The 25,563-nt window shown below is 37.9% G+C and overlaps 1 protein-coding gene across 43 annotated transcripts in view; it reads left to right on the top strand.

Moving 5' to 3' along the window:
* Window positions 1-25,563, top strand: part of CAMTA1 (calmodulin binding transcription activator 1) — an 850,910-nt gene that overhangs the window by 23,677 nt on the left and 801,670 nt on the right. For 30 of the 43 annotated variants that reach the window (XM_070261026.1, XM_070261005.1, XM_070261025.1 and 27 more), the window contains 2 exons: window positions 6,595-6,664; window positions 11,551-11,669. In XM_070261026.1, the coding sequence (XP_070117127.1) occupies window positions 6,595-6,664; window positions 11,551-11,669 (189 nt within the window). The remainder of the gene's footprint in view (window positions 1-6,594; window positions 6,665-11,550; window positions 11,670-25,563) is intronic. The other 13 variants (XM_070261036.1, XM_070261038.1, XM_070261037.1 and 10 more) reach the window with 1 other exon arrangement.

Genomic DNA, 25,563 nt, shown 5'->3' with positions numbered 1-25,563 from the left:
GCTGTTTTGTGGTCTGTTTTAGCTACTTGTTTGCTTTTGAACTCAATTCTAGGTGTTGAACTCAATTTGAGAGCCTAAAATGGTTTGTGCCCCAATTACCTTAGAGGTTACTGCTTCACTTTTTTATTGAGCCCACCCCAGTAGTGTGAAGTCAGCCACCTATCAGACGGTTTTCCTTTTAACTTGAATACAAACTTTAATTTTGTCTCTGTCCCATAGGAGAGTTGTGAGGGTTATTATAGTAGCACTTACAGTATATTTTAAACTTCTTGAAAAGTGGTAATATGTGAGCACAAAATATTTTTGTATTGTGCCACGTAATTTTATTCCCCACTAACCCTTGTGGTTCAGAAAAAGGATGAAGTTACTTGTGTTTAGATGTACATGTTGGTTTTCCAGTCTTGGAGTTAATTAGCCCAGTTTTATGGAGTGTCTCCAGAGCAGGGCCTTTGACAGACTCTGGGCTCCTTTTTGTTTAGCAGGCCTGTGCTCTAGCCAGACATGGTAGTATTGGCTCTGTTGGTGTCCTTGAGCACCGGTGAGTATTTTTACCCCTCAGTTCTTATGAGTGGGTCTAAAGTAGCTTTTGTCCTATTGCTTGATTGTTCAGAGGCCAGAGGATGGGTGGCAACTCAGGGTGGCCTTAGGAGAGGAGAGAGAGTCTTAAAAAGACTGATGGTCTTCAGTGAGTCCCACTGTCACCAGGGAAGAGATGGGACCACTCTTTTTCTTTTCCATGAACTTTTGGGCATGTTATTCATCTATGAATTTAAGAAATATTTGAGCTCTTGTTATGTGCCACACATTAAGTATTAAGTACCAGAGATACTGGGATGAAAAGCCAGACATCCCTTCAAGGATGCCCTTGATGTGTCTTATTTTGAGTATGTTAGAAAAACATTTATTGGAGAAGAAAAACTACTAGATTGGTTTTAGATGTTGAATGGCCTTAGGGGTGAATGGTGGAGCTGTAGGTTAACAGAAGACGTTTCTGAAAGGAACGACTCTTCTGTAATTAAAAAAAAAAAACAATTACAAATGGCATTGTGGCAGAGACTGCTAGCTGATCAGGAAACACATCTCCTCTTCCTCGGCGTGTGGCCAGACTGCATTTCCCATCCTCCCTTGCAATTAGGTGTGGCTTTTTGGCCAAGTTCTAGCCAATAGAGTGCAGCAGAGAAGTGTGCCACTTCCAGGCTTGGCCTGTGAAACCCTCTGGTGTGGTTATCTATGCCCTTTCCTTCCCTGCTGGCTGTTGCAGAAGAGCCCAGTGACCTAGGAAGGCTCCTACTACAAGATAGAAGGAGCATGGGTGCCGGAGCCGCTGCTTGGAGGAGAGCTCTCCACAGATGAGGAACACCTGTTTTGGACTTTACACGAGCAAGAATTAATGTTTATGGTATTTGAGCCGTGATACAGCTTGTTCTAAGGGTTAGCCTCCCTAACTGATCTAGGTGTGATACCTAGAATGCTAGGCAAAACTGGTGAGTTTAGTAAAGGTGCTGAGAATTTTGGACTTTGCTTTAATTTTGATTATTTGTATGTCATGTTATGTGTAATGACTAGTGAATTTCAAGAATCGATTTGTCATGATAAAATATGTGACAGTTTTGTTTTGTTTTTTTGAGGAAGATTAGCCCTGAGCTAACATTTGCCGCCAGTCCTCCTCTTTTTGCTGAGGAAGACTGGCCCTGAACTAACATCCGTGCCCATCTTCCTCCACTTTATGTGTGGGACGCCTGCCACAGCATGGGGTACCAAGCGGTGCATAGGTCTGCACCCGGGATCCAAACTGGCCAACCCTGGGCCCCTGAAGCAGAATGTCCAAACCCAACAGCTGCACCACTGCGCAGGCCCCTGACAGTTTTTTTTAATGTATCACTTCTAATTGATACAAGTGGTTTATTGTGTTCACTGTGGCCTCTGTCTGTCTTTGATTTAATAAGCTATGTAGATCCTCAGTTAGCTTTAAAGAGACTCTATGGAGACTTAAACGTTCTCAGTCCTTATTTCAAAGAACTGTAAATGCAGTTTTCATTATGCTACTTCTCTGTTCAAAAGCCTGTACTCACTTCCTCTTATGTAGCATTTTGTTCCATTTATTCTGTCATCCAAAAACTCTATACATGTGTAATGAGGGTGGCTGTGTGTAACACCCAGACCTGGGTTCTCTGAAGGGGGACAGAAATGAACAAAATACAGTGTGTGCCTCAGTTTTGCTTGGTACACAGATAGTTACTGAGGTTGTAGACTGTTAGCATCTACTCCTCATTTTAGCCTTAAGAAATCACGTATTATTTCTTTATTGTAGTTTTTTAGTATTGTCTCCAACTAGATAGTGTACTTTTTGAAGGCAGGGAATATGTTTTATAGAGTTTCTGTGTCTCCCCTCTTGGGCACTTCTTGAGATGCTGGGCACTATACTTAATTGAGTAACCATCCTGTAGTTTCTCTCAGTTATCTTGCTTGGATAGTCTGCTGTAGTTGTCTATGATAGTTTGTATTAACAGACAGAATTACTTCTTTAGTCTATTAGGAATTCATGGAATTTTGCAGTGGGAATATTGGGACTAGAAGGATCATTTTTTAGGTTGAATTCCTGCATTTTAGATTGTCTAGTTCCCGATACTCAAGGTGTGGGCCTGAATCATGGCCTGGGCATCACCTGGGGGCTTCTTTGAGGCACAGTCTCAGGCCTCACTCAGACCTGGGAGTCAGAACCTGGATTTTAATAAGATCCTTAGGTGGCCCACATGCATGTTAAAGGTGGAGATGTGCTACTCAAGGTCAACCTCCCATTTTAATTTTGAGAAAACTAGGAAAGCCAGAGAGTTGCCCAGAATCACGCAACTGTGTATTTCAGTGGTTCCCATCCTTGGGTACATCCTGAGATTACTTGGGAATCTTTAAAAAATACTGATGTCTGGGTCCCATCCCCATACATGCTGACTTAACTGCTCAGAATTGCAGTCTGGGCATCAGAATTTTAAAACTCTTCCTAGTTGACTAACATGTAGCCAAGCTGAGAGCCACTCATCAGGTTAATGAGAGAATCCAGGTTTTGTGATGCTCCAGTCAAGTAGTCCCTTCACTACACACGCACACACGTGTACATTCAGAGACCAGTGCTTTCCCTACCTGAGTTTTCACTATAGGACACCACTCTTTTTTGTGGTGAGGAAGATTGCCCCTGAGCTAACATCTGTTGCCAGTCTTCCTCCTTTTGCTTGAGGAAGATTGTCGCTGAGCCAACATTTATGCTAATTTTTGTCTATATTGTATGTGGGACACCGCCACTGCGTGGCTTGATGAGCGGTGTGTAAGTTTGTGCCTGGCACCTGAACCTGTGAGCCCCGGGCTACTGAAGTGGAGCCTGCAAACTTAACCACTACGCTGTTGGGCTGGCCTCACACCGCCCATTTTTTTTTTTTTTTTTGAAGATTTTATTTTTTCCTTTTTCTCCCCAAAGCCCCCTGGTACATAGTTGTATATTCTTTGTTGTGGGTCCTTCTAGTTGTGGCATGTGGGACGCTGCCTCAGCGTGGTTTGATGGGCAGTGCCATGTCCGCGCCCAGGATTTGAACCAACGAAACCCTGGGCCGCCTGCAGCGGAGCGCGCGAACTTAACCACTTGGCCACTGGGCCAGCCCCTCACACCGCCCATTTTATTTCCTTCTCTGCATTTATCCCACTTACCACCTACTTCCCCCACTGGCATGTGCCCCACAAGGGTAGGACCTTTGTCTTGTTCACTGCTGGGTTGCAGCCCCTAGGATAGTGTCTGGCACATGTTAGGTGCTCGTTTAATATTTGTAGAACAAATGGAAGGAGTTATGATAAAGAGGGATGCATCCTAAGAGAGGGAAACACAGGCTACTCAGCACCAGTAGGACTGCCTAACTCAGTCAGCGGACAAGAAGTCCCGAGTTAGACTTAAGACTCAGCCAGGGAGGGCAGCGTGAAGACTTGCTGCCAAGGGAGGACTTGAACCTAGGTCTGCCTGACTTTAGAGCTTATGCTTTCCCCACTTTGCCTGTTGTCCTGTGGACATAGAGGTCAGCTTCTCGGCAGGAGTTGGTGGAATTGGAACACAGCACTCCAGTTTTCCAGACCCTCAGACTGGTGCTCCTCCCTCCACTCCCTCTCTCTGGCTCGCTATTGTAAACAGACTTTTAGCAATAGATCTCAAGGGCTCCATGACAGAACCCAGCTCAGAGTCTGGCACATGGGTATTTAATATAAGGTAGCCATTTCTTACGTGAGTTTTCTTGTGTTTTGGCTTATTTGCTTTGAGAACCTGTATTTGTTTTTGAGGATAGAATGACATTTGATTTCACACTCACGTTCTGTGAGTGAGTTTCTTTCCTGGTTAAATGAGCTATTTAAGACTTGGCTTATCATGCCAGTACTATAGAGAAAACATGGTTGGATGTTCATGATGTTTCTCTTACGTTATTTTTAGTGTTTAATTCTTACAGTTTGATATTGGGTCTATTCTACCACTAATTTACCTATTATCCAACTTTGAAGTAAGGTGTAAAAGTCTTTTTGTATGAAGCCATTCATTAGTGTGTCCCATTGTACATTAGTGATTTTTAAAACTTTTGATGCTAAGACTATTATTGTGATGTCTTGATAAGAGGTAAACTTAAGCTGTTTTTGGTAATAGGAAGCCATAAAATGTTCAGCCTTGAGTGTAAGACTTTCTTTTTGACATCATAAAATTTTAAGTTTCAATTCAGAAACTATGTTAAGGTGAGATGTTGCATTAATGTGGTTGGAATGCTCTTGCTGGCAACTTGTATAGCTGTTTCATGAAGTAAGAGTACTGCTGACTTGACATCAGCCACTTTTCACGATGTGCTGTAATTCCATGCTCCTCGTCATGGGAAGGAACTACTGTTGAATTTTCCAAAGGATATATGAATTATGAAGTTGGTCCATAGTTTATAGGGAGAATCCTTGGGCCCAGATGTTACACAGGTTGTTACTACAGATGCTGCCACAGGTTGCTAATCAATAGTTATTGCTGTTGATTAAATCAAGTAGAAGAAGGACAGTAAAAGTCCTGGAACAAGAACTTACTGAAACAGAAAATAAATAATTAGGGAGTTGATGGTTATCCTGGTAGCTAGGAGTCACATTGTGGAGAAGGACTTATTATGTGTGAAGTACTTATCACGGATGTTAAGGGAGAGGAAAATTAAAAATTCATAGAAGTCAAGTTTAGTCAGATTTCAACACTTTTGACACACAAAACTCAGGCAATCCTGTTTGTTCTTAGAACATGTTAACATTGTTAGAGATTATCCTTATTAACCGTAATGATGATAGCATTTTGCATTTGCGTGATGGTTTTGTATTTAAAGCACTTTGTATGCAATATCCCCTGTAATTCTCCCAACAACCCTAGGAGTTAGGATAGAGAGGTATCATCTCTACTTCTTTGAACAGAGTAATAGAGAAAGGTTAAATTACTTCCCAAGGACAGCTAGTAAGTGGGAGAACTGAGCTTTTTGTATTTAAATATAAACTATTGAGAGTGGTTGTTGAACTCATAAACTATCCTTGGTTTTCTGAGTATATAAATATATGGTTTATAATGAAAGATGAATAATATAAAAATTTATTTAATACTGCAACTTAACAAAAAGGATATTCTTATGATTGGAAAGTAATTGGCTGGCAAGAGTCAAAGAAATTTTCTTTTTCTTTTTTTTTAAAGTTACCGTTGTGTAGGTTTTATATGAACACTTTAATTTTATCTACATGAAGCATCCTGAGAGCGGAGACATGGTCTTCCAACTTCTTCCTGACTTATTACGCCTGCCGTATGTTAGTCGGGACTCAGTAGAGTATTTTGATGAGTTGGATCTTGGGCGTACGGTTTGGAAATGGTTAATAATGTCATTGAGCATTGACTGAACTGCAAAATGAATATAGCATTGGTTTTTCTTAGTAAAAATTTGCTATATGTAAAGCACATACACTCCCTAATTTAAAAATGTTATACAAGAAATAGATGTTCACCAGTATATATTTTTTTCACACACATGTATTTTTAAATTTTGAGACACATTTATGCCTACAGAAAAATTGCAGGGGTAGTGCAAAGAACTTTTTCCCCCAACTATGTGAGAATAAGTTGCCAGTACGTCTCATCACCCTCAGATACTTGGTGTATTTCCTGCAAACACGAACAGTCTCCTCCATAACCACAATACAGTAATCAAAATCAGGAAATTAACACTGAGACGTTTGTACTGTCTAATCCTCAGATGCCAGTCCACTTGTACCAGTTGGCCCAGTGGTGACCTTTATAGAAAACGGTCCACCCAGAACCCGGGGTTGCATCGGTTGTCTTTTCAGTCTTCTTTAATACAGAACAGTTCTCGGGCCTTTTTGACTTTCATGACTTTGATGCTCTTGAAGATTACAGGCCAGTCACTTTGTGGAATGTTCCTCAATTTGGATTTGTCTGATGTTTCCTCATGATTAGATTCAGGTTTTGCATCTTTGGCAGGAATATCACAGAAGAGCCAGTATATATCTTTTTCAAAGATTAGTTTTACATTTTATTTTCTGTTTCCTTAGAGCGTTTCCCAAAGTGTATTCTGCGGAACTAGCACCTACTGTGTTCTCAACACCGTGCCACCTATAGAAGGTAGGATTCGAAAAGCTTTTAACTTACAGGAAGGGGTGGGCTTGGCAGTGAGAGTAATTCCATCACCGTAGTGCAGTGGAAATAGCCTGTGACCAGGACTTAGAAGACCTGGGTTCTGCCTTTAACTTGCTGTGTGATCTTAGATGAGTTACTTAATCCTTCTGGGGATAGCAATATAATACTCCTGTCGTAACGTTTCTGTGAGGGTTAAAAAAGGCAAAGCATTTAATCACATGGAAAATTCAAAGCTCTCTGCAAATGTTAGATACTAATACAACAGCTCTATAATTCCAGTGTCCAGTTCCAGGTGAGGTAGAGTAGGAGCTGTGTGGTATTGTGGGAAAAGCCACAGGATGTGTTTGAATCCCATTTGAGCCACTTACTAGATGTGGCTCTGAGGCAAATTAATCTAAACCTCAGGTTCTTCATCTGTAAAATGGGGGTAGTTATGTTCTGATGGGTAATTGTGAGGATTAAATGAGAGAGCGCAATGTAAAATCCTTTCTGGATGCCTGATATAGAGTCCCACAAATATTTACTCTCTAATAAATAGTAGAAAATAAATTTACTTGATCATATGTAGATCAAATTGAAATTGAATGGAATGAAGCAGGAGAGGATGCCCTCAAACTCAAATTGAAGCAATCGATTGCAAGGTTTCTGTGCTCCCACTTCACCTGCCCCACCCATGTATTTTTAGATTGAAAACGTACATGCGGATAAATAGTAAGAAGTTTATTGATCCTGAGTTATGAGTTGACCTAAACCTGGTCCAGAGATTTGGTAATATGATTGACAGGGAGAGGGTAAATCTGGGTCCCCTGAAAATGGAAATGGTGAGATTTGATGATCACACACTCTTAAGAAGAGAAAAGAAATTGTTAAATAGCAAAAGTAATTATGTTTTCTATTAAAAAAATTATTTTTGTTTTTTAACCTTAAAAAATCTTTTGGATAATTACAACTGAGCTTAATTCCTTTTGGAGAATTTCTTTGGAAAAGAATAAAGAGAAATCATACCAATGCTTTCATATAGTTGGTGCTTAATTAATATTTATTTTGGATGAATAATAATTTGAAGGTCTTAGGTTCGTAGTGGCAATATTTGCTGCTGTGAGCCCTCTGCTGACTTGAATATCACAATATGTGCTTATGTTTTCCTGATTCAGTTCCTATCCTACTAATTAATCTAAGTACATAACAATTAGAGCTAAACAGAAAATTGTAGAGCTTCCTTTTCATTTTACCACTCCAAGTTGTTGATCAAATATATTCCCAGTAAGATTTAACAATTTGGTATACGGTTATACCAACTTATTTTGAACAGTTGGTTTAGAGGTTGAGCGATTAATCATAATCAAGTTGATTGAATAACAGTGTTCATAATTATTCACAGAACCAAGAATTATTTAATTTTTATTAATTATGAATCAAAATGGGCACATCAGTTCCAGGTTAGAGTTATATAGTTATAATTTACCTTGCAGAAGTCAACAGTGTATTCCAGGGAAGAGGTCAAATACATTTCCTTGGATTTACATAAAGGATTTGGCAATGTGAATCTCAATTTTTAGGAATAAAACATGAAAACAAGAATTCTACTTTTTCCTTAATTAAATGAATGAGCATTTTTATACATTTTAGAAAGTTTAGTTAAATTATACTGTGCCTCTAAAATTATTATTTGGAAAATATTTGAAGGTTGACTGGAAAGGATGGTTCATTCTCTAGAATTATAGCTGTCAGCCAGACATATCATCTGTCAATTTCAAGAGCTTCACTAGTTGTTTTTATTGTGAAGTAGGTTAGAAAATTATTTTGTAAAGTCATATATCATACATGCATATTTTGCTAGATAATGATAATGAAATGTTTTACTGTATTTGGTTGACACTTCGATTTTGCAGTGTCAGAGTTTATCTATTTGGATTAAATGCTGAGATGTGGTTGAAACCAGTGTATACCTTACTTTCACTGTTGACGCAAGATACTGTTATAATCCTTGTACTAAGACAAGGACTTAAAAACTGCCACATGTATTTATCAAATTATTATATCATTTGTATTTATTCCAAAAACATTAAAAAGCAGCTTTTAATTAAAAAAACACAATTTTATGCAATGTAGCCATGTGAGCAGTTCTTTTCCAAGGTGAAAACAAAGTTACTCTTTATCACTTTTACTGGGAAAACTGAAATTAGAATATATGAGTTTTAACATTTTGCCTGAGTTCCTAATATTCTTTTCCTAGTATTAAAATTGCCATCTTCATAATGCACAGTGGGAAAATTTACCCATTGTCATGTTTCTTAAAAACATCCAATTTATATTCAGCATAAACCTAAAATTCTGGAAACAGCAGTTTAAAAACTGATTAAGGGGGACCCATTGGCCTGTCATACTCTTATTCCTTTTGAACTCATGGCTGCACATCTCCATAAGGTGTTATATTTAGAAACTTGTTTGAGACAGTGCTACAGCCGTTCTCCTTTTCCTCTTTAAAAGCCTTTAGGCCGATTCTCCACTGCCTGGTTTGGTGTCAGAGTGGAAGACAGAAGCCTTTTCTATAGCAGTTAGTTGTGCTGTTGAGAAGAGTATTCTCTACACACACACACACACACACACATACACACATATGAATATACATACACATACATACAGATGTATGCTTTATATGTGACATGACAGCTGGGTTCCTCAAGGAGGCTAAAAACAGAGATAATTAATATAACGTGGTGACCACAAATATAGAAATTTATATTCTGTTGATTATTCAAAATTGTGCTTTAAATAGTTTTCTCAGAGATATGACTAGTCATATACAGTTCAGAGTAAACCCATTGATGCACCTAGCATAGTACTGTTTTCATAAAAGGCAACCTGTATATGGTGAATATTTGAATTGAGTATAGATGTTAAAATTTTACCTCTACTTTCAAAATTGTACACAGCATGGGAGATTTTTAAAAATGAGAATAAAATCACTTTAGGGGAAGAGAGAAGGGAGGTAAAGGCTCATGTGATTTGGGATTCTGTGCTTTAAAGTTTTATGGTCCATGGTGCCTCCCTTGGGATGATGAAGTGCAGAGAGCATGCATAAGCACATACAATTACAAAGGTTTTATAGTGTGTAATTAATACAGAACTTTCTATGAATTTTTAGTTGAACACGTCTTTTTTGGTTTCAAAGCATGATTTTTAAAAGTTTAATTTTATTTTGCTATTAAATTAAAATTTCTGGATTCTTAAAACAGTTTTTAAGTTTTTGAAGTTTTAATACTCCTTATAGAAATAGCGGATGGGCATTATAATTCAATTGGTTGTATAGTTCATGGACCAAAAAAGATTTAGTATGCTAAAACTCAGAAGGTCTTCTCTATAAAATATTTCCGTATGATGTAGTAAATTTTCTTAGACTTTATTTCTATGCCCAATATTTTCTTGTTAAGATCTTTTTCCTTGAGAAGAAATGTGTTAATCAAATGAAAAATGTTTGGAGAGGATTTTATTGTAAACGTAAAAAATATTTTTTATTCTTTTATGTTTTTCACGTGTTCAAAAAAATAGACCATGCTAAACAAAATTATAGTAAATGATTGGAAAAATATCTTGTATTTCATTTTTAATATTATTAACTAATACCTGTATGCTTATATAAGGTTGTTTAATTGTAAGACATTTTAAGTTATTGAATAGCAGTCAATTCTGTAGAGATTTATGCCTAGAGGAGAATTAGGAATTATCTGATTCTCCTTGATTTGGGAAAACTGAAAATATTAAGTAACTTACCCAAGGTCACACAATTAGAAAGTAGCAGAACTGGGCCAGAATGCTGTACTCTTGCCTTGGAGTTCAGTGTTTTTATTATACCCTGTTAGTACCAGAATAAATTATTTCAACTGTGACTTTCTGGAGCAAATTCAGTCTTCAGTATTTTTATGTATCTAAAGGGTGCAATGCATAACCTCCTTGGTACCTGCTTATGCATTGCACCCTTTAGATATTGGGACTTCGTTTTAGTATTAAAAAAAATTGGAGTTATTTGAAGCTTTGACCTAAATGTGCCAAAACTGGCAAGAAATTTTGAGCCCAGCAAAGGGACTTTGTTACAGCAGAGAAACAAAAAATGATATGTAAATAAATAAATGAATGAAACAAAACATAAAGGAAATCCATTCTAGAAAATATCATGGAGACTGATTATCAGGTAGTTAGACATACCATCTAGTATGAAAGTAATGAACTTTTCTCTTTCTAGTTTAGAAGAGTTACAGTTTGATGAAATACATTAGTTATATGTATATGTAAATCAAGTTAATTAAAATGATATGTTGTTAGGTTTAGGCTAGAAAGGCCAGCCTCTGTATTACCTAGGTAGCTAATGGCAGGTTTAAGTTCCTTATATTTATGAAATTTGTAATTTGTTTTTGAAAGGGTAAGTCTCATTTGTATTCTAGGGGATGAAGCAGTATTAATTTATGAGTAAGTCATATTTTATTATCATTCTTCTTCCTTAAAAAACTTAAGAACTTTTTCAACTGGTTAATAGAAGATTTCTGACTTTTGTTAGGTTAAATTATTTTGCAATTTTGTTGTACTTCATGGGAACCTTTAAAAGTAACATTCTGATTATGGGCAGCTGCTGGGATAGTCCCTGTTCACTGGCTTATCCTGGAGCAAAAGCTGGATCTTAGTTTAGAGCCTCTTGACCAGATTCCCGCTGCCATCTCTCTGATAAGTGTGCAGATGAGGATTGTTAACTCAGAGGAGTGATGCTCTAGGTCTCACAGTGACTAAACTGAGCTGCTGTTTCTGACCTTGCCAGTATACGTAAAAGGAGATTTTCTCTATTATTTTCTCTGAATTTATTGTTTTCTTCTTTATAGATGATCATGGGAACAGCAATAGTAGTCATGTAAAAATCTTTTTACCGAAAAAGCTGCTTGAATGTCTGCCGAAATGTTCAAGTTTACCCAAAGAGAGGCACCGTTGGAACACTAATGAGGTAGATAAATTTCTATTTTTAGGGGTATAATTTTTTTAAGGGCAAACTTGTTAGGTCATTTTGTATAGTACTACTTTATATTAGCTTTAAATTCAAAATATTGAACTAGGAAATTGTAAATGAAAAGAGTATTTAACCTGGATTTGACAGAAACCAACATGTTTCTTGATCTATCTCTGATCTGCTTGGCTTACACTGAAAAACAGAAAATGTGCACGCTGTCTTACTAAGGTAGCATGAGTTTCTATGTTTGTATTTTCTTGCATTTTGGCATCTTGCATTTGGTGGTTAACTCTGCATCTCAATTAAACATTAGTTCTTATGTTGTCTAAATTAATAAAGATACAGTCCCAATGTTCCATAGAGCATACAATGTCTTGACAGTGTAAAGCTTCTGTAGAATTGGGGAGGGCAGGCTTCTTATTAGCACAACAACTCTTAGTCCTCTCTGATGAAGAAAATTTGCATGGCGAATTAACTGGTTTACCTTAATGATAGGAATTTTTATTGAGTGAAGGCTGTATAGTAGATTCTGTATGTGGCATCCAGTTAGAAAAAAGATTCATGAAGGAGAATGAATAAAAAGTTTATCTTTTTTGGATGATGCTTCCTTTTTTGGCAAATCTTAATCTGGGGGTATTAAATTTTAGGGGTGGATTGCTTTCTCATCTTTTTTATTTAGAAATCTGAATATTTCACTTTAGGGTAATACCCATTTAGTGTGGTGATGAGAATTGGGTATGTGTCCATCAATTTGGGAATTATATTCCTTTAATTCAAATAGCTGGGGTTACTGGTTTTGCAAAGTTGGTCTAAATCAGTTCGTGTTGCTGGTTCAACAATGACTTCCAAGTTAAGTTAAATGTAACACCCTACCCTGTATTGGGCACTCAGTTTTGTTAAAAGACACAAGAACAAAATAGTGCTGCCTATTTACCTTTATTTTTTCTAGATTATTTTGCTCTAACTTCTTGACTTAGAATGCTTTTGCTTTGAGTTGTAAGAAGTTATATGGATGAAAGTTTCTTTACTTATCCCAACTTACAGATTTAAATACTAACTAGAATCTCATAGCTTTGTTACCTTGTCTCAACTGATCTTACATTTCTTTTAAGGTATGTATATTTTGATTATTTGCATAAATCATATTTCCCCTTCAGACGGAATACTTTTGCTTTGACAAACGTTAGGTAGTTTAGAGGCTTATTGTTTTAATCTCATTTATTAACTATTTCAAGCATTTTAGACATGAAAACAAAGTGAATATGCTGAAAATTAGTCTTAATCATAGACCATTACTCTATCAGCAAAATAATAGGGTTTGGGAGCCATTCACTAGGTCACAACTATGTCATGAATTATTTAAAAACTCAGTATGTTTCTTAGTGTTCCCTGAAAAATGAATTTGATACCATATTATTATACATTAGCTCCAGTTTATTTATAAATGTGACAAAACACATAATAGGTACATATTTTTTCAATATTATATTTTGTATGAAATTGGCAATTTATTTTAGTTATGATTTGAAATTACATTTGAAACAGCAATTGCTTAATGAATTAAAATCGATGCTCTTAAGAGTCTCATAAAGCTGGAGGTAACTGTCAGAAATTTAGTTGGTAGATTATTTAGATGAGTGGTTTCAGTACTTTTTTGGAACTTTTGAGCACAGCCCTTCAACTTCCACATATTTATTTACCTCTAAACTGTTCACATGTTCCACTTTACTAATATTTTAGATACGTTATAAAACACCCAATAAAGAATTTTTACAGAGGACAAGATTAAAAGGAAAATAAGAAGTTCTGTATTTTCTTCCTGGACCCTAGTACATGTACCCCCTTGGAAACCACTGGTTTTGGGTCACAGTGTTGCTAAAGTTCAAGTCCAAAGAGAGGAAACTGCATTCTCCTCTTTGCCTGGTGAACTGTGAAATTGGGGTTCTGAGAAGTATGGATTGTTTGTGTAAGCTCTCACTACTGCTGAAGACAGAGATAGAAGAATGTGTGTTCCAGGATGAAGGGAAGCAGCAGAGGGTAGCTCAGCTGGCAGGGAAGGCGCACACCCTTTTTCCTTGTGAAGAGTTGTTCTCTCAGTAATCTGTCAGCCCAAGACTTAAAAAAAGTCTTGTGGGAAAACTGAATTTAAAGATTGGCCCATATTTCTGTGTAGAGGACATTGGTGCTTTATTCGTGTTTATTTTTGGCTTTAGGAAGAATAGGAAAATCTGAGAGTGACAGCAGAAGACTTATATTCGAAATTGTTAATTCTGTAAAGTGTTAATGGTGATGGTAACCTGTCATTTTTTTGGTAACTGGCTTAGATAATAGGACCAAAACAATCAGTGCTCCTATTAAAGCACTTAGCTTTTTGATCTTGCTGGGTATTGGCATTTTCCCATGTTCTTCAGCCTGTCATCCTTCATGTTGACACTAAAACCGGAAGGAAACATGCTATAGTGGGCTTGTCTCTCACTGGGGCTGTTTGTCCTACGTAAGCCAGTCACGTTTAAGTCAGAATTGCTCATGAAATATCTTGAATCCCTCATAGAGTAAAGTTTAGTCATACTGCCATTATTAAGGGCCCATCTTCCCTCTAGAGTTGGAATAAATTGCTGTGTTTTGGTGGAGGACCACATGAAGTAGTTGGCTTGTATTTAGGAGCTGTGTTGTCCAAGAACTACATTTCTTTAGATCCCACTCACTGGGACAAGGCACTCTCACTGGGAGAGGCATGTGAAAATGAGAGCAGTTGAGAGCACAGCCGCTTCTTGTTTTCCATCTCACTCTCTGCACAGCATATGTTTGCAAAGTAGACTAGCGGCCCGAGTTCCCCGGTAGGAGATGTCAACTGTCATCTTTCTCTGTCTCTCATGTTCTCTCTCTCTCTGTCTCTGCTTGGTGTGTACAGTTGAATTCCTGGATATAATGTGACTCCTCTTTGCTTTTAAGAAATTCTTTTACTTGGATATGTGTTGTAATATTTGTGATTATTTGAGAAAACCCAGCTTTTATACTGTGTGTTTATATTTGTCGAAAGAGGGAGAGTGAGATTGTGCCTATTCAAATGCTGCCATTTATTGAGCACCTGTTCTTTGGTAGTGACTGGGTACTATATGTAATTATTTTTAAGCCTTATAATAACATTACAAGATGTGTAATATTTCCTTTTACAGATTAGGGAGTGTTGGTAAAGAGTGGTTAAATAATTTGGTCAAGGTAGCACACTTGATAGGGCCTGTCTCTGAGCTTAATTTCTTCTTTGTTGCTTATTAATTGTTGGGAACATTGATTCTCTTGTCTGTTGTCTAGGCTTTTAATCAAAGACTCATAACTCTTTTTTTTTTCTTAAAGATTTTATTTTTCCTTTTTCTCCCCAAAGCCCCCCGGTACATAGCTGTATATTTTTAGTTGTGGGTGCTTCTAGCTGTGGCATGTGGGATGCCGCCTCAGCTTAGCCTGATGAGCAGTGCCATGTCTGCACCCAGGATCCAAAGCGGCAAAACCCTGGGCCGCTGAAGGGGAGTGCGTGAACTTAACCACTTGGCCACCGGGCTTACCCCAAAGACCCATAACTCTTAACCACATTAGTGTACTCAGCAAATCCATTCTGTAATTTAGTTTTGGATTAAAAAGAGTTAATATAGGATTAGTATTGTGGGTTCATAAGCAAATATTTGGTGAAACTGGGAGTCACTAAAAAGGAGGACTATTAGAAGATGAGAGATCTTAGGGTGTAGTTAAGCTACTTTTAACCTTTTCTAACTCATTGGAATAGGTAAATCCTCCTGCTCTTCTTGAATGTTGTTTGCATTTGCAAGGTAAATATTGTATCTAAAAATAAATCAATTTTAGATTATGCTTTCTCAACCACAAACACCCTTTCCCCTCTTCTGAAGATGATAAAAAGGACATGAGGAGGATGATAGCAGTAATTTATGGCACCTCACGTTTATTGGCCATCTACTGTGTGCTGGTCATTGTGCATGGATAATCACGTTTACTCCTTGAATTAATCCTGTGACATAGGTTATGTGATTATCTTCATATTATAGATGAGGAAACTTAAGCCAGGGAGATGTTAAATAATGTGCTGAAAAGTAGTGAACTTTGGAACCCATGCTCTGTACATTTCTGTCCCAAAGAACCATTTCAAATAGACTTTCCCAAGAGCTTGTGCTATTTAGTGACTTCTAATCCTTTTGTTTTATAGAATTGTCTGGCTTGTTTATTCATTTGCACTTTTAAGTATTGTACAGAGACTTAATGTATTTTTGTGAAAAGATTTTTTTTAAAAGTAGCAAACACTCATTTCTTAGGGAAGTAGATTTGATTCTTAATAATGAATATTAAGATGTGGCATCTGGATAATGAAGAAAATACATTAAAAGTAGAAATTTTATACCTGTGCTTAACTTGAGGGTTGGGCTTGATTTTTATATCCAGGGCAGAAGAGAATGCATTAAACGCAAAGTACATTTGTTAAAGAACCAACTCTTATTTCATAATCAGTTTGGTATTCACATCTTCATTAGGTGAACTATTATAAGGTTTCTGCATGTTAAGTTAATATTTTTAAGGCCCAGAGCCAGAAATAATTATGCTAATGCAACTTTCTGATTGCATAAATGACTACTTCATAATTACACATATTAGTACTCCATATATGTTGTCCAGACTGAAATTTCTTTTGTTTAGTCATTAATTAGCTTTTTGACTTAAAATATAACTATGGCTTTCCCCAGTTGCCGGATCTGGATTTCAGATGGCATTCTTCCAAAGCCAAACTAATGCAGCCCCACGAACCTTTTATAATGAAAATGTTCTCCTTAAATATGTTCAGATCATTTTTGTGTGCTATTTTTGAACTGTTAATGCTTTTTCTTTTGTTTTTCCTGTACTACAAAACTTCTCTAGAGTGAGCAAACAAAATAGAACTGTAGTTTATACTGATCTTAAAAAAAAGTTGCATCAAAGTTCTTTAGTTGGTGGTAGCTTCAGAGACTTTCGTATAAAATGCATTTTTTAAATGGGAAAAATGTCTATGGTAGAGAGCGGCACAGATCTCCACTGATACATTCTAAGCCATACCAAAGAACCGGAAGAAAAAAAGACCCCTGAGTATCCTGCTTTTTATAGGGAGAGAGTTACCCTTTTAAATCGTGAATACTTTTTTTTCCCCAACTTCTTACATTCAAGTAAGAAAATTGGATTTTAAGACTGTGAGAATTTTTAAATTTCATTTCAGTTATTTTGTTTTGACAAGAAGCCACCTTTTAAAAATTTCTTTAATTTTTTCTGTGTAGGCGTATATTCTTGAGTGGTTTTTGTATTTTTAATTTTTCTCTTTGTATAACTTATAAAGTCATAGATGGGGCTGTAATTTTTTCAGTGATTGGTTTTGCTAGTGTATTTATTTATGTCTTTTTGAAATATAGACCCACTCTTTTGGGGATCACATAGAACTCTTCAAACTTCCAAAATGTGAGCTAAACTGAAAAGCATTTTTATACTCTGATTATAAAGGCGAGTGAGAGATTTTGGCCTTGAAGATTCGGAAAGTCAGTTAGCCCTGAGGTAGGGCTTTGTTTTCTTTAGCTTTTGGCAGTGCTAAGGGTTTGAATGGTCCCAGATGTTCTCTGAGTCCAGGCAGAGCTTTTCTGGTTAAGTCGCAAATAGGAAAATGCAGATATGAACAGCACCACAGAGAGCCAAGTTTTAAGAGTGACACCATTTGATTTTTGAATACAATATATGTTGCCAAATTTCAAATTAAATATTATAATTTTGTAGCAATTGGGTCAACTCTAATTCCTCTGTTTAACTTAGTAGTATGAAGTGAGATAAATGGATACCAAAATCCAAGTGAGCACACGCCCCTTTCTCAGAAAGCCTCTATCAGTGTAGCATTGGTTGTAGCCGAGAGAGAGCAGAGGTATTGAAATGCTGCGGACACATGTCATTCCATGTCAGCGGGGGAAGACAGGTGAAGAGAGATGAATACAGGTAGATTTGGCTCCCAGGAATGGTAAGAGAAGCAAATCTTAACCTGCAGAGAGTGGAGTAATGTGTATAAAATCTGAGTAAGATGTTAAATTTTTCTTTAAAGGAAGAAAATTCCTGCAGACTCCCCTCAGTTTTCACCTAAACTACTTTTATTATAATAGTACTTCAAAATGTAGCGCTTAGGAGAATAGTGGGCCCATAGTCAGTGTTCAGTAAATATTTGTTGAATGAATGAAATATGTAAAAATACAAAAAACTCAGTACATATTTCTTAATTCTTGGAGTTCTTTTGTAAATATAAAACTCAGATATATATATTACATAAAAAGAAACCACAAAACTAATAAAATTTATATTAACAGCGTTAGTTAAATGTGATGGATGATGTTTTGCCAAAAGGAAATTGACTCTTGCAGCATGAATGTAATACTGACTGTCCTCAGGCAGGTTCTTTGGAATTTGGCATGTGGAACTATCATATGCCCTGCACTTACCCCACCACTGTCCCCCAGTGAACTATTCAGAAGCCATTTTTTGCTCAGCAAGCATTTCTATAAGTCTGTCATTAGGCCTTGGCACAAGTATATGATTTAGTCTTAAGTTCTCTTCTGGTTTTTCTCGTTAGTCCAAGAACAACTTAAATGACACTACTGAGTACCCAGGCAATTGTAATCACAGATGACAAACTTGAGCAATGAATTTGTGTGTTAGAATATATTTGTTATAGGTTTTACTTTTTCAGATCATAAATTAAGTTAAGATGTGAAATTAAAACTTTCTTAGCGCACCCAAGGACTACTGATATATTGGAAAAGATACAGAACTGGTAGTTAGAAACAGGTGGTCCTGGCTCTGCTGCCAGTCAGCTGAGTGTTAGGTAAGACACCTGCCTAGCTTCCTTGAGTCTTCAGTGGTTGTGCTAAGTGATCTTTAAAGATTTGTCTTAAACCCAGGTCTCCAGTTTGGAGGCTAGAAAGCGCTGTTGGTTTCAGAGTTGTTTGGGAGTGCAGGACCTTCAGGTAGGCTTGGGAGTTTATTATGTGTTTTTTACTGTTAATCATCCATTTATTTATTTTTAAAGTGTACAATTCAGTGGTCTTTAGTGTATACACAAAGTTGTGCAACTATCACTACGACCTAGTTCCACAACGTTTTCATCACCCAACAGCATGGGGGGTTTCTGTCCCTCTGGACTTGGTGGAGTTGGCACCCTCAGGGGGCAGGCAGCCTTTTGTCAGGGGGCTCCAGGTTCTTCTTTGGTATCTTCTCCTAGTTTCTATACCTGTCTAGCACTGGACAGATTGTCTCTTTGCCCAGGTCTTAACATATAATGCTATTTCCTGCAATTGTTTTTTAAAAATGTTAAAGTGCAAATGAGGATCCAGTTTGGGGCCACATTTTTCTAAGTTGGATGAAGAGGGCTTGAGTAGAGTTTTCACTTGCGTTAGAACCCTATACTTTGCAGACTCTATCAATGCGTTATGTGGGCATAAAATATCCCACTTGTTTCAGTAATGGTAGGAGACTTTGGTGGTGGTGACTTTTCATAAGGACCTGCTGAAAGGTCGACTGAAAAGGGAAGAATACATGGGAGGGTTGTCATTCTTCAGCTTCTTGGTTTTCAGACCAAGCTGGTGGCAGATTCGCCTGGTGGGCTTGTTAAAACACAGATTGTTGGGCTCCACCCCCAGAGTTTCTGGTCCAGTAGGTCTGGGGATGGGGCCTGAGAATGTGCATTTCTAACGAGGTCCAGGTGCAAACCCCCTCTAGGTGAAGAATCCCAGCCTCCTAGAAGTGTATTTTAATTAGCTTCACTTGACTTTACTCTCAGCTTTACTACCCCTCTACCACTCAGGTATATCTTGGTGTAGTTCGGCTACATAGGATGCAATTGAGCTTTGTAGGGTCTTTTTCTCATGTCTCATGTACCTAGGAGTCAGGAAATGCAGAGCTCTGTTTTGTTTTGTATTTATCTAAAGTATCTGTTAATGTCTTGTAATGTAGGAAGCCCCTTTTAAGTTTGGGTGGCAGAGGTAGGGGTATGTGGAGGCATATTCTAATTTTTGTGACTTTTTTTGAGGAAGTAACATGAAGGATAGGCCCCCTCCCTTTCTTTTCCATCTCCGTTTGGCCTAAATAGCTGAAAACAGCAGAACCCTAAAGCTGAATGTCATCATCTACCTACTTACCTGTCTACCCACCTTCCAGTCTTTTTAATACTACCTACCAAATGTTTAAATTGGTAGGTAGTATTAAAATGATAAATTCTAATGATAAATTCTGTTGTCTTGGTAGTTATGAAGTTCTGTTGAAGATATTTAAAGAAGTTCCTAAAAAATAGCGTAAGTTTTCTGGTTTTAATGCTTTTAGAAAGCTGGGAAAAAGTGAAAAAGCACAAAAAGAAGTCCTTTCTAGATGGATGAGAAACCCCAGATGGACTGGGATGAATGTGATGAGAGATAAATAAGTGTTTGAGAGAGTGTCTTCTCTGTAAGGGAGAGTATTAGGGGCAGGATGTGTGGATTTCTTGAGACTTTCTCATATGCTTCTGTGGTTGTGTGTTCTCTGGTCTGGTGAAGGGTGTAGAGTTGAAGTAAATGTAAAATTGAAAGAACCTGCAGTTTACATTTGGGGAGAAATGAGGAAAGTGGGAGAAGCTCCAGCTCTGGGGAATTGGACAGGATGAAGCAGGTGGATGTGTGTGCATGCATCCAGGTGGGGCGGCTCCCTTGCCAAGAGGCAATGTGGAATTCTCAGGAAGCTTCATTTAGCATTAAGTTCATTTTACTGTGACTCTAGAGGAGTTTATAGAAAAAGACAGACTGTTCCCATGTCCGAGAAACCAGGAAGCTGAAAAGTAGTTGACCTGGAGTAGAAAATAGAGCTATCTGAGCCTGAAGTCAGAGGGAACAGGCTACTGAGGGGCTGGGCTCCAGGGATGGCCACAATGGAAGCACTTGAACCCGGGCCACATGTTCTTTTTGCTGGTTGCTTTTTTTTTTAAAGATTTTATTTTTTTAGAGCAGTTTAAGGTTCACAGCAAAATTGAGGGGGAAGTACAGAGTTCCCATATACCCCCTGCTTCCACACACGCACAGAGTCCCCCACTCTCAGCATCTCTCACGTGAGTGGTATCTTTGTTATAATTGATGAACCCACACTGACACATCATCAACACCCGAAGTCCATAGTTTACATTAGGGTTCACTCTTGGTGTTGGGCATTCTCTGGGTTTGGATAAATGTGTAATGACATGTATCCTTCATTGTAGTATCATACAGGTTACTTTCACTGCCCTAAAAATCCTCTGTGCTCTGCCTGTTTATCCCCCTAGTTCCTGGCAACCACTGATCTTTTTATTGTCTCCATAGTTTTGCCTTTTCTAGAATGACATGTAGTTGGAGTCATACAGCATGTAGCCTTTTCAGATGGGCTTTTTTCAGTCAGTAATATGCATTTAAGGATCTTCCATGTCTTTTCATGGTTTGGTAGCTTATTATTTTTTTTTTGGTGCTAAATAGTACTCCATTGTCTGGATGGACCACTGTTTATTTATCCATTCTCCTGCTGAAGGACATCTGGGTTGCTTCTAAGTTTTGGCAGTTATGAATAAAGCTGCTATAAACATCCGTGTGCAGGATTTTTTGTGGACATGTTTTTAACTGCTTTGAGTAAATACCAAGGAGTATGACTGCTGGATCGTATGGTAAGACTGTTTAGTTTTGTAAGAAACTGTCAAACTGTCTTCCAAAGTGGCTGTACTGTTTTGTATTCCCACCAGCAGTGAATGAGAGTTCCTGTCACTCTGCATCCTCACCAACATTTGGTGTTGTCAGTGTTATGGACTTTGGCCGTTCTAATAGGTATATAGTGGTATCTCATTTTAATTTGCATCTCCTTGATGACATATGATGTGGAACATCTTTTTATATGCCTACTTGCCATCTGTATATCTTCTATGATGAAGAGTCCGTTAAAGTCTTTGGCCCATTTTTAAATCAGGTTGTTGGTTTTCTTGTTGTTGAGTTTTAAGTGTTCTTTGTATCTCTTGGATAAGTCCTTTATCAGATGTGTCTTTTGCAAATATTTTCTGCTGGTCTGTGGCTTGTCTTCTCATTCTGTTGCTACTGGCTTTCACAGGGCAGGACTTTTTAATTTTATTTAAGTTCAGCTTATCAGTTGTTTCTTTCATGGATCATGCCTCTGGTGTTGTACCGCTATAACCAAGGTCATCTAGTTTTTCTTCTATGTTATCTTCTAGGAGTTTTATAGTTTTGAGTTTTATGTTTAGGTCTGTGATTTGTTTTTTGTGAAAGATGTAAGGTCTGTGTCTAGAGTCATTTTTTTGCAAGTGGATGTCCAGTTGTTCCAGTACTATCTGGAAGTGTTGAAAAGACTATCTTTGCTCCACTATATTGCCTTTGCTCCTTTGTCAAAGATCAGTTGACTATATTTATGTGCAGCTCTATCTGGGCTTTCTGTTCTGTTTCGTTGATCTATTTGTCTATTTTGACAGTACCATACTGCTTTGATTATTGTAGCTTTCTAGTAAGTCTTGAAGTCAAGCAATGTCAGTGCTCTGACTGTCTTCTTCTCATTCAATACCGAGTTGGCTATTCTGGGTCTTTTGCCTCCCCATGTACATTTTAGAATTAGTTTGTTGAAATCCAAAGAATAGCTTGCTGGGATTTTGATTGGGATTGCCTTGATGTATAGATCAAATTGAGAAGAACTGACATCTTGACAATATTGAGTCTTCCTATCCGTGAACAAGGATTGTCTCTCCATTTATTTAGTGTCTTTGATGTCATTCATTGGAGTTTTGTAGTTTTCCTCATATAGTTCTTTTACAGATTTTGTTAGATTTATACCTAATTATTTCATTTTTTTGGGTGCTAATGTAAATAGTATTGTGTTTTAAATTTCCAGTTCCACTTGTTCATTACGGGTATATAGGACAGTGATAGACTTTTATATATTAACCTTGCCTAATTGTTTCTTAGTTCCAAGAGTTTTTCAAAAGGACAAGCGTTTTGAAGAATCCCTGGAACTAGTAAGTGATTATATAGGACAAGCCTTTTGAAAAAAGGAAGACCATCATTCTGTGTGTAATTCTGCCTGAAGTAGTTCCCTTTCAAAGAGGTCAGTGTGGTCACCACTGCAGGGAAGTGGAAAGTCTCAACAGGAAGGTCAAGGACAAGGTGTTGAGAGGTCACACCCTTTTTGAGCTCTCTTTGGGCAACAGGAGGTCTTCAGAGAATCTGGCCAAGAGAGAGGCTGTCTCGTTTGTTGGAAGCTGGGGTTCTTATTTATTTTTTTTGGTGAGGAAGATATGCCCTGAGCTAACGTCTCTTGCTGATCCTCCTTTTTTCTTTTGCTTGAGGAAGATTCGCCCTGAGCTAATATCTGTGCCAGTCCTCCTCTATTTTTTATGTAGGATGCCTCTACAGCATGGCTGATGAGCGGAATAGGTCTGCACTGGATTGTGAACCCGCGCTGCCAAAGCAGAGTGCATGGAACTTTAACTGTTTGGCTATGGGTCTGGCTCCCTGGGGTTCTTAATTTAGAAAAGGCTGCAGAAGCCTACTTTTTCAGAAAGAGAAGGGGAAAAAACACTTAAATATATTTACCTTTAGAAAAGTTAAGAAAGAGTTGAAAGAAAGGGAAAATGCAGTCTTCTCATTTCTGAGAAAGTATACATTAAAATATCTTGAAGTTAAGCAGGATTTATAAAATTGAGGTCAGAGTACAGTCATTTCCCATTTTTCCTCACCTGTCTTTAAGCTATGTGGTGACAAGCCCCTCTTTCCTGGCATCAGAAGACAGTTGTTAATGTGCATGTTAAATTTAATTTTATTTTTGTACTGTTGAACAAAATTTAGATTTCCTAACTCTGTTTTATTTAAGAATCATTTTTGTTAAATGCGTTTAATTATTATTAATCAAAATTTTTATATTTAAGCATTTCCCAGTAATTTTTAACAATCCATTTCTCAAGCAATTCAGAGAACCTGCTGTGTAGTGATTATGTATTTTGTATTTCATAAATGAGGTTAGTGAGACATAAGTGTTTGGAATTAGCATTTATCATCATCTAATATACTGTATGATTTACTTCTTTTTATTGTCTATTGTCTCACTGTTCCTGCTAGACTCTAAGGTCTGGGTGGACAGGAATCTTCATCTGCTCTGTTCACAGATGGATCCCAAGAGCTTAGAACAGTGTGTGATACATAGTGGGTGTTCAGTGAATGAACGAGTGAAGGAATGAATGAATGAAGATCGACCAACGGATATCATTTATGCCTCCTACTCAAGTGTGGTGCTAACCCTTTGTCCCTGAATCAGATAGCCTGGCTTAGTAATAGTCCTTGGTAGTGCCAAACAAATCCATGGGAGCTGCCCCTGAGAAACTTGTGATGGGGAGGGGAGGAGCAAAATGTGTGTTCCCTGCATGCAAGCAGGTTCCCAAAACCATGGAGGGCGGGATTGAGGCAAGCATACTCAGTACATTATCCCAAACTCAGCAGTCAGATAAGTCACTCCTGTCTAAGGCAGGAGTGAGGGTGAGGCAGGAAGCCAAGCCTGTCCTCTGTGAAGGAGCTGTTGCCATGTGGAAGCATGAAGCCGGGGAGAGGGAGAACTCTTCCCCAACCCACCAATTCACAGAGTGCAGCACAGATAGAAAGTTGGCCAAATCACCCTAAAGCTGGCCTTCAGAGAGGAAATTAACTTTTTGATATATGTGTCTTCAGGCATTTTTCTGTGCTGATGTGGGCAAATATTTTATTTTCTCGTTAACTCAGAATATCTTTACTGTATATGTAGTTCTGTAACCTGGATTTTCTCTTCACATGTTGTGTGTATCCTAGGCCTTTTTTGACAGTGATCCATAGCATCATGTTTATTGACTGCGTATTAGTGTTCCATGCCATCATTTATGCATTCAGCAATATTTTTGAGGGCCTAATATGTGCCAGGCACTGATTGAGCATGCTGAGGATACCAGACAGACCAAGTTCATGTTGTCACGGAGTTTATAGTTTAGACGGAAAGACAATACATAAGTAAATAAGTAGATAAGAATTCCAGAGAGTGCTAAGAAGAAAATAGAACAGGATACTGAAATGTGAGCACTTTAGATAGGTGGCTAGGGAAGGCCTTTCTTAGGAAGTGACATTTGAGTTGAGATCTGAATGATAAAACAGGGCTAGCTACTTGAGGTTCTAGGGGAGGAACATTTTAGGCAGAGGGAATGGCAAGTGCAAAGGCCCTGAGACAGGAATGCATTTCGTTTGAGGAACAATAAATAAGATGTTGTGGCTGGAGCAGAGTGAAGGTCTGGAAGATGAGATAGTCGAGGTAGTCAGGGACTAGATCTTGAAGTGCCCTATAGGCATAAAGATTTGGAATTTTATTTTAAGAGTAACAGGGAGTCATTGGAGGATAAGCTATCAGGAAGTGAATGATATAATATGGATTTTTTATTTTCAAAGCCTTTCTCTGGCTGCTCTGTGGCTGACAGGGGAAGCAGAGAGACCAGGTAGGAGGCTGTTGCAGTCATTGGCGATTTTGGTAAGAGATGATGGAAGCAGTGGAGAGAGAGAAAAGTGAGAGATATTTTGGAAGTGGAGATGTTAGGATCCATGGGATGGGGTATAGGGGATAAGGGAAAGGAGAAATGAAGAACGATTCCAAGTTTGTGGCCTCACCTACTACTTTGGTGCTGGTGCTCATAATTGAGACAAAGATGACTGAGGGAGAAGAGGATGGGGGTGGATCAAGAGTATTCTTCTGTGATGTATTGATTTTGAGATGTCTGTTAGACTCTGAAGCGGCAGTGTTGAGTAGGCAAGTGTCTAGAAGTCTGAGAGAGGTCCTATCT

Source organism: Equus caballus, chromosome 2, assembly GCF_041296265.1.
Source record: "Equus caballus isolate H_3958 breed thoroughbred chromosome 2, TB-T2T, whole genome shotgun sequence".
In the NCBI taxonomy this organism is placed as follows: Eukaryota; Metazoa; Chordata; class Mammalia; order Perissodactyla; family Equidae; genus Equus; species Equus caballus.
The sequence above is the reverse complement of the archived record's forward strand: the minus strand, read 5'-3'. Positions and strand labels throughout refer to the sequence as shown.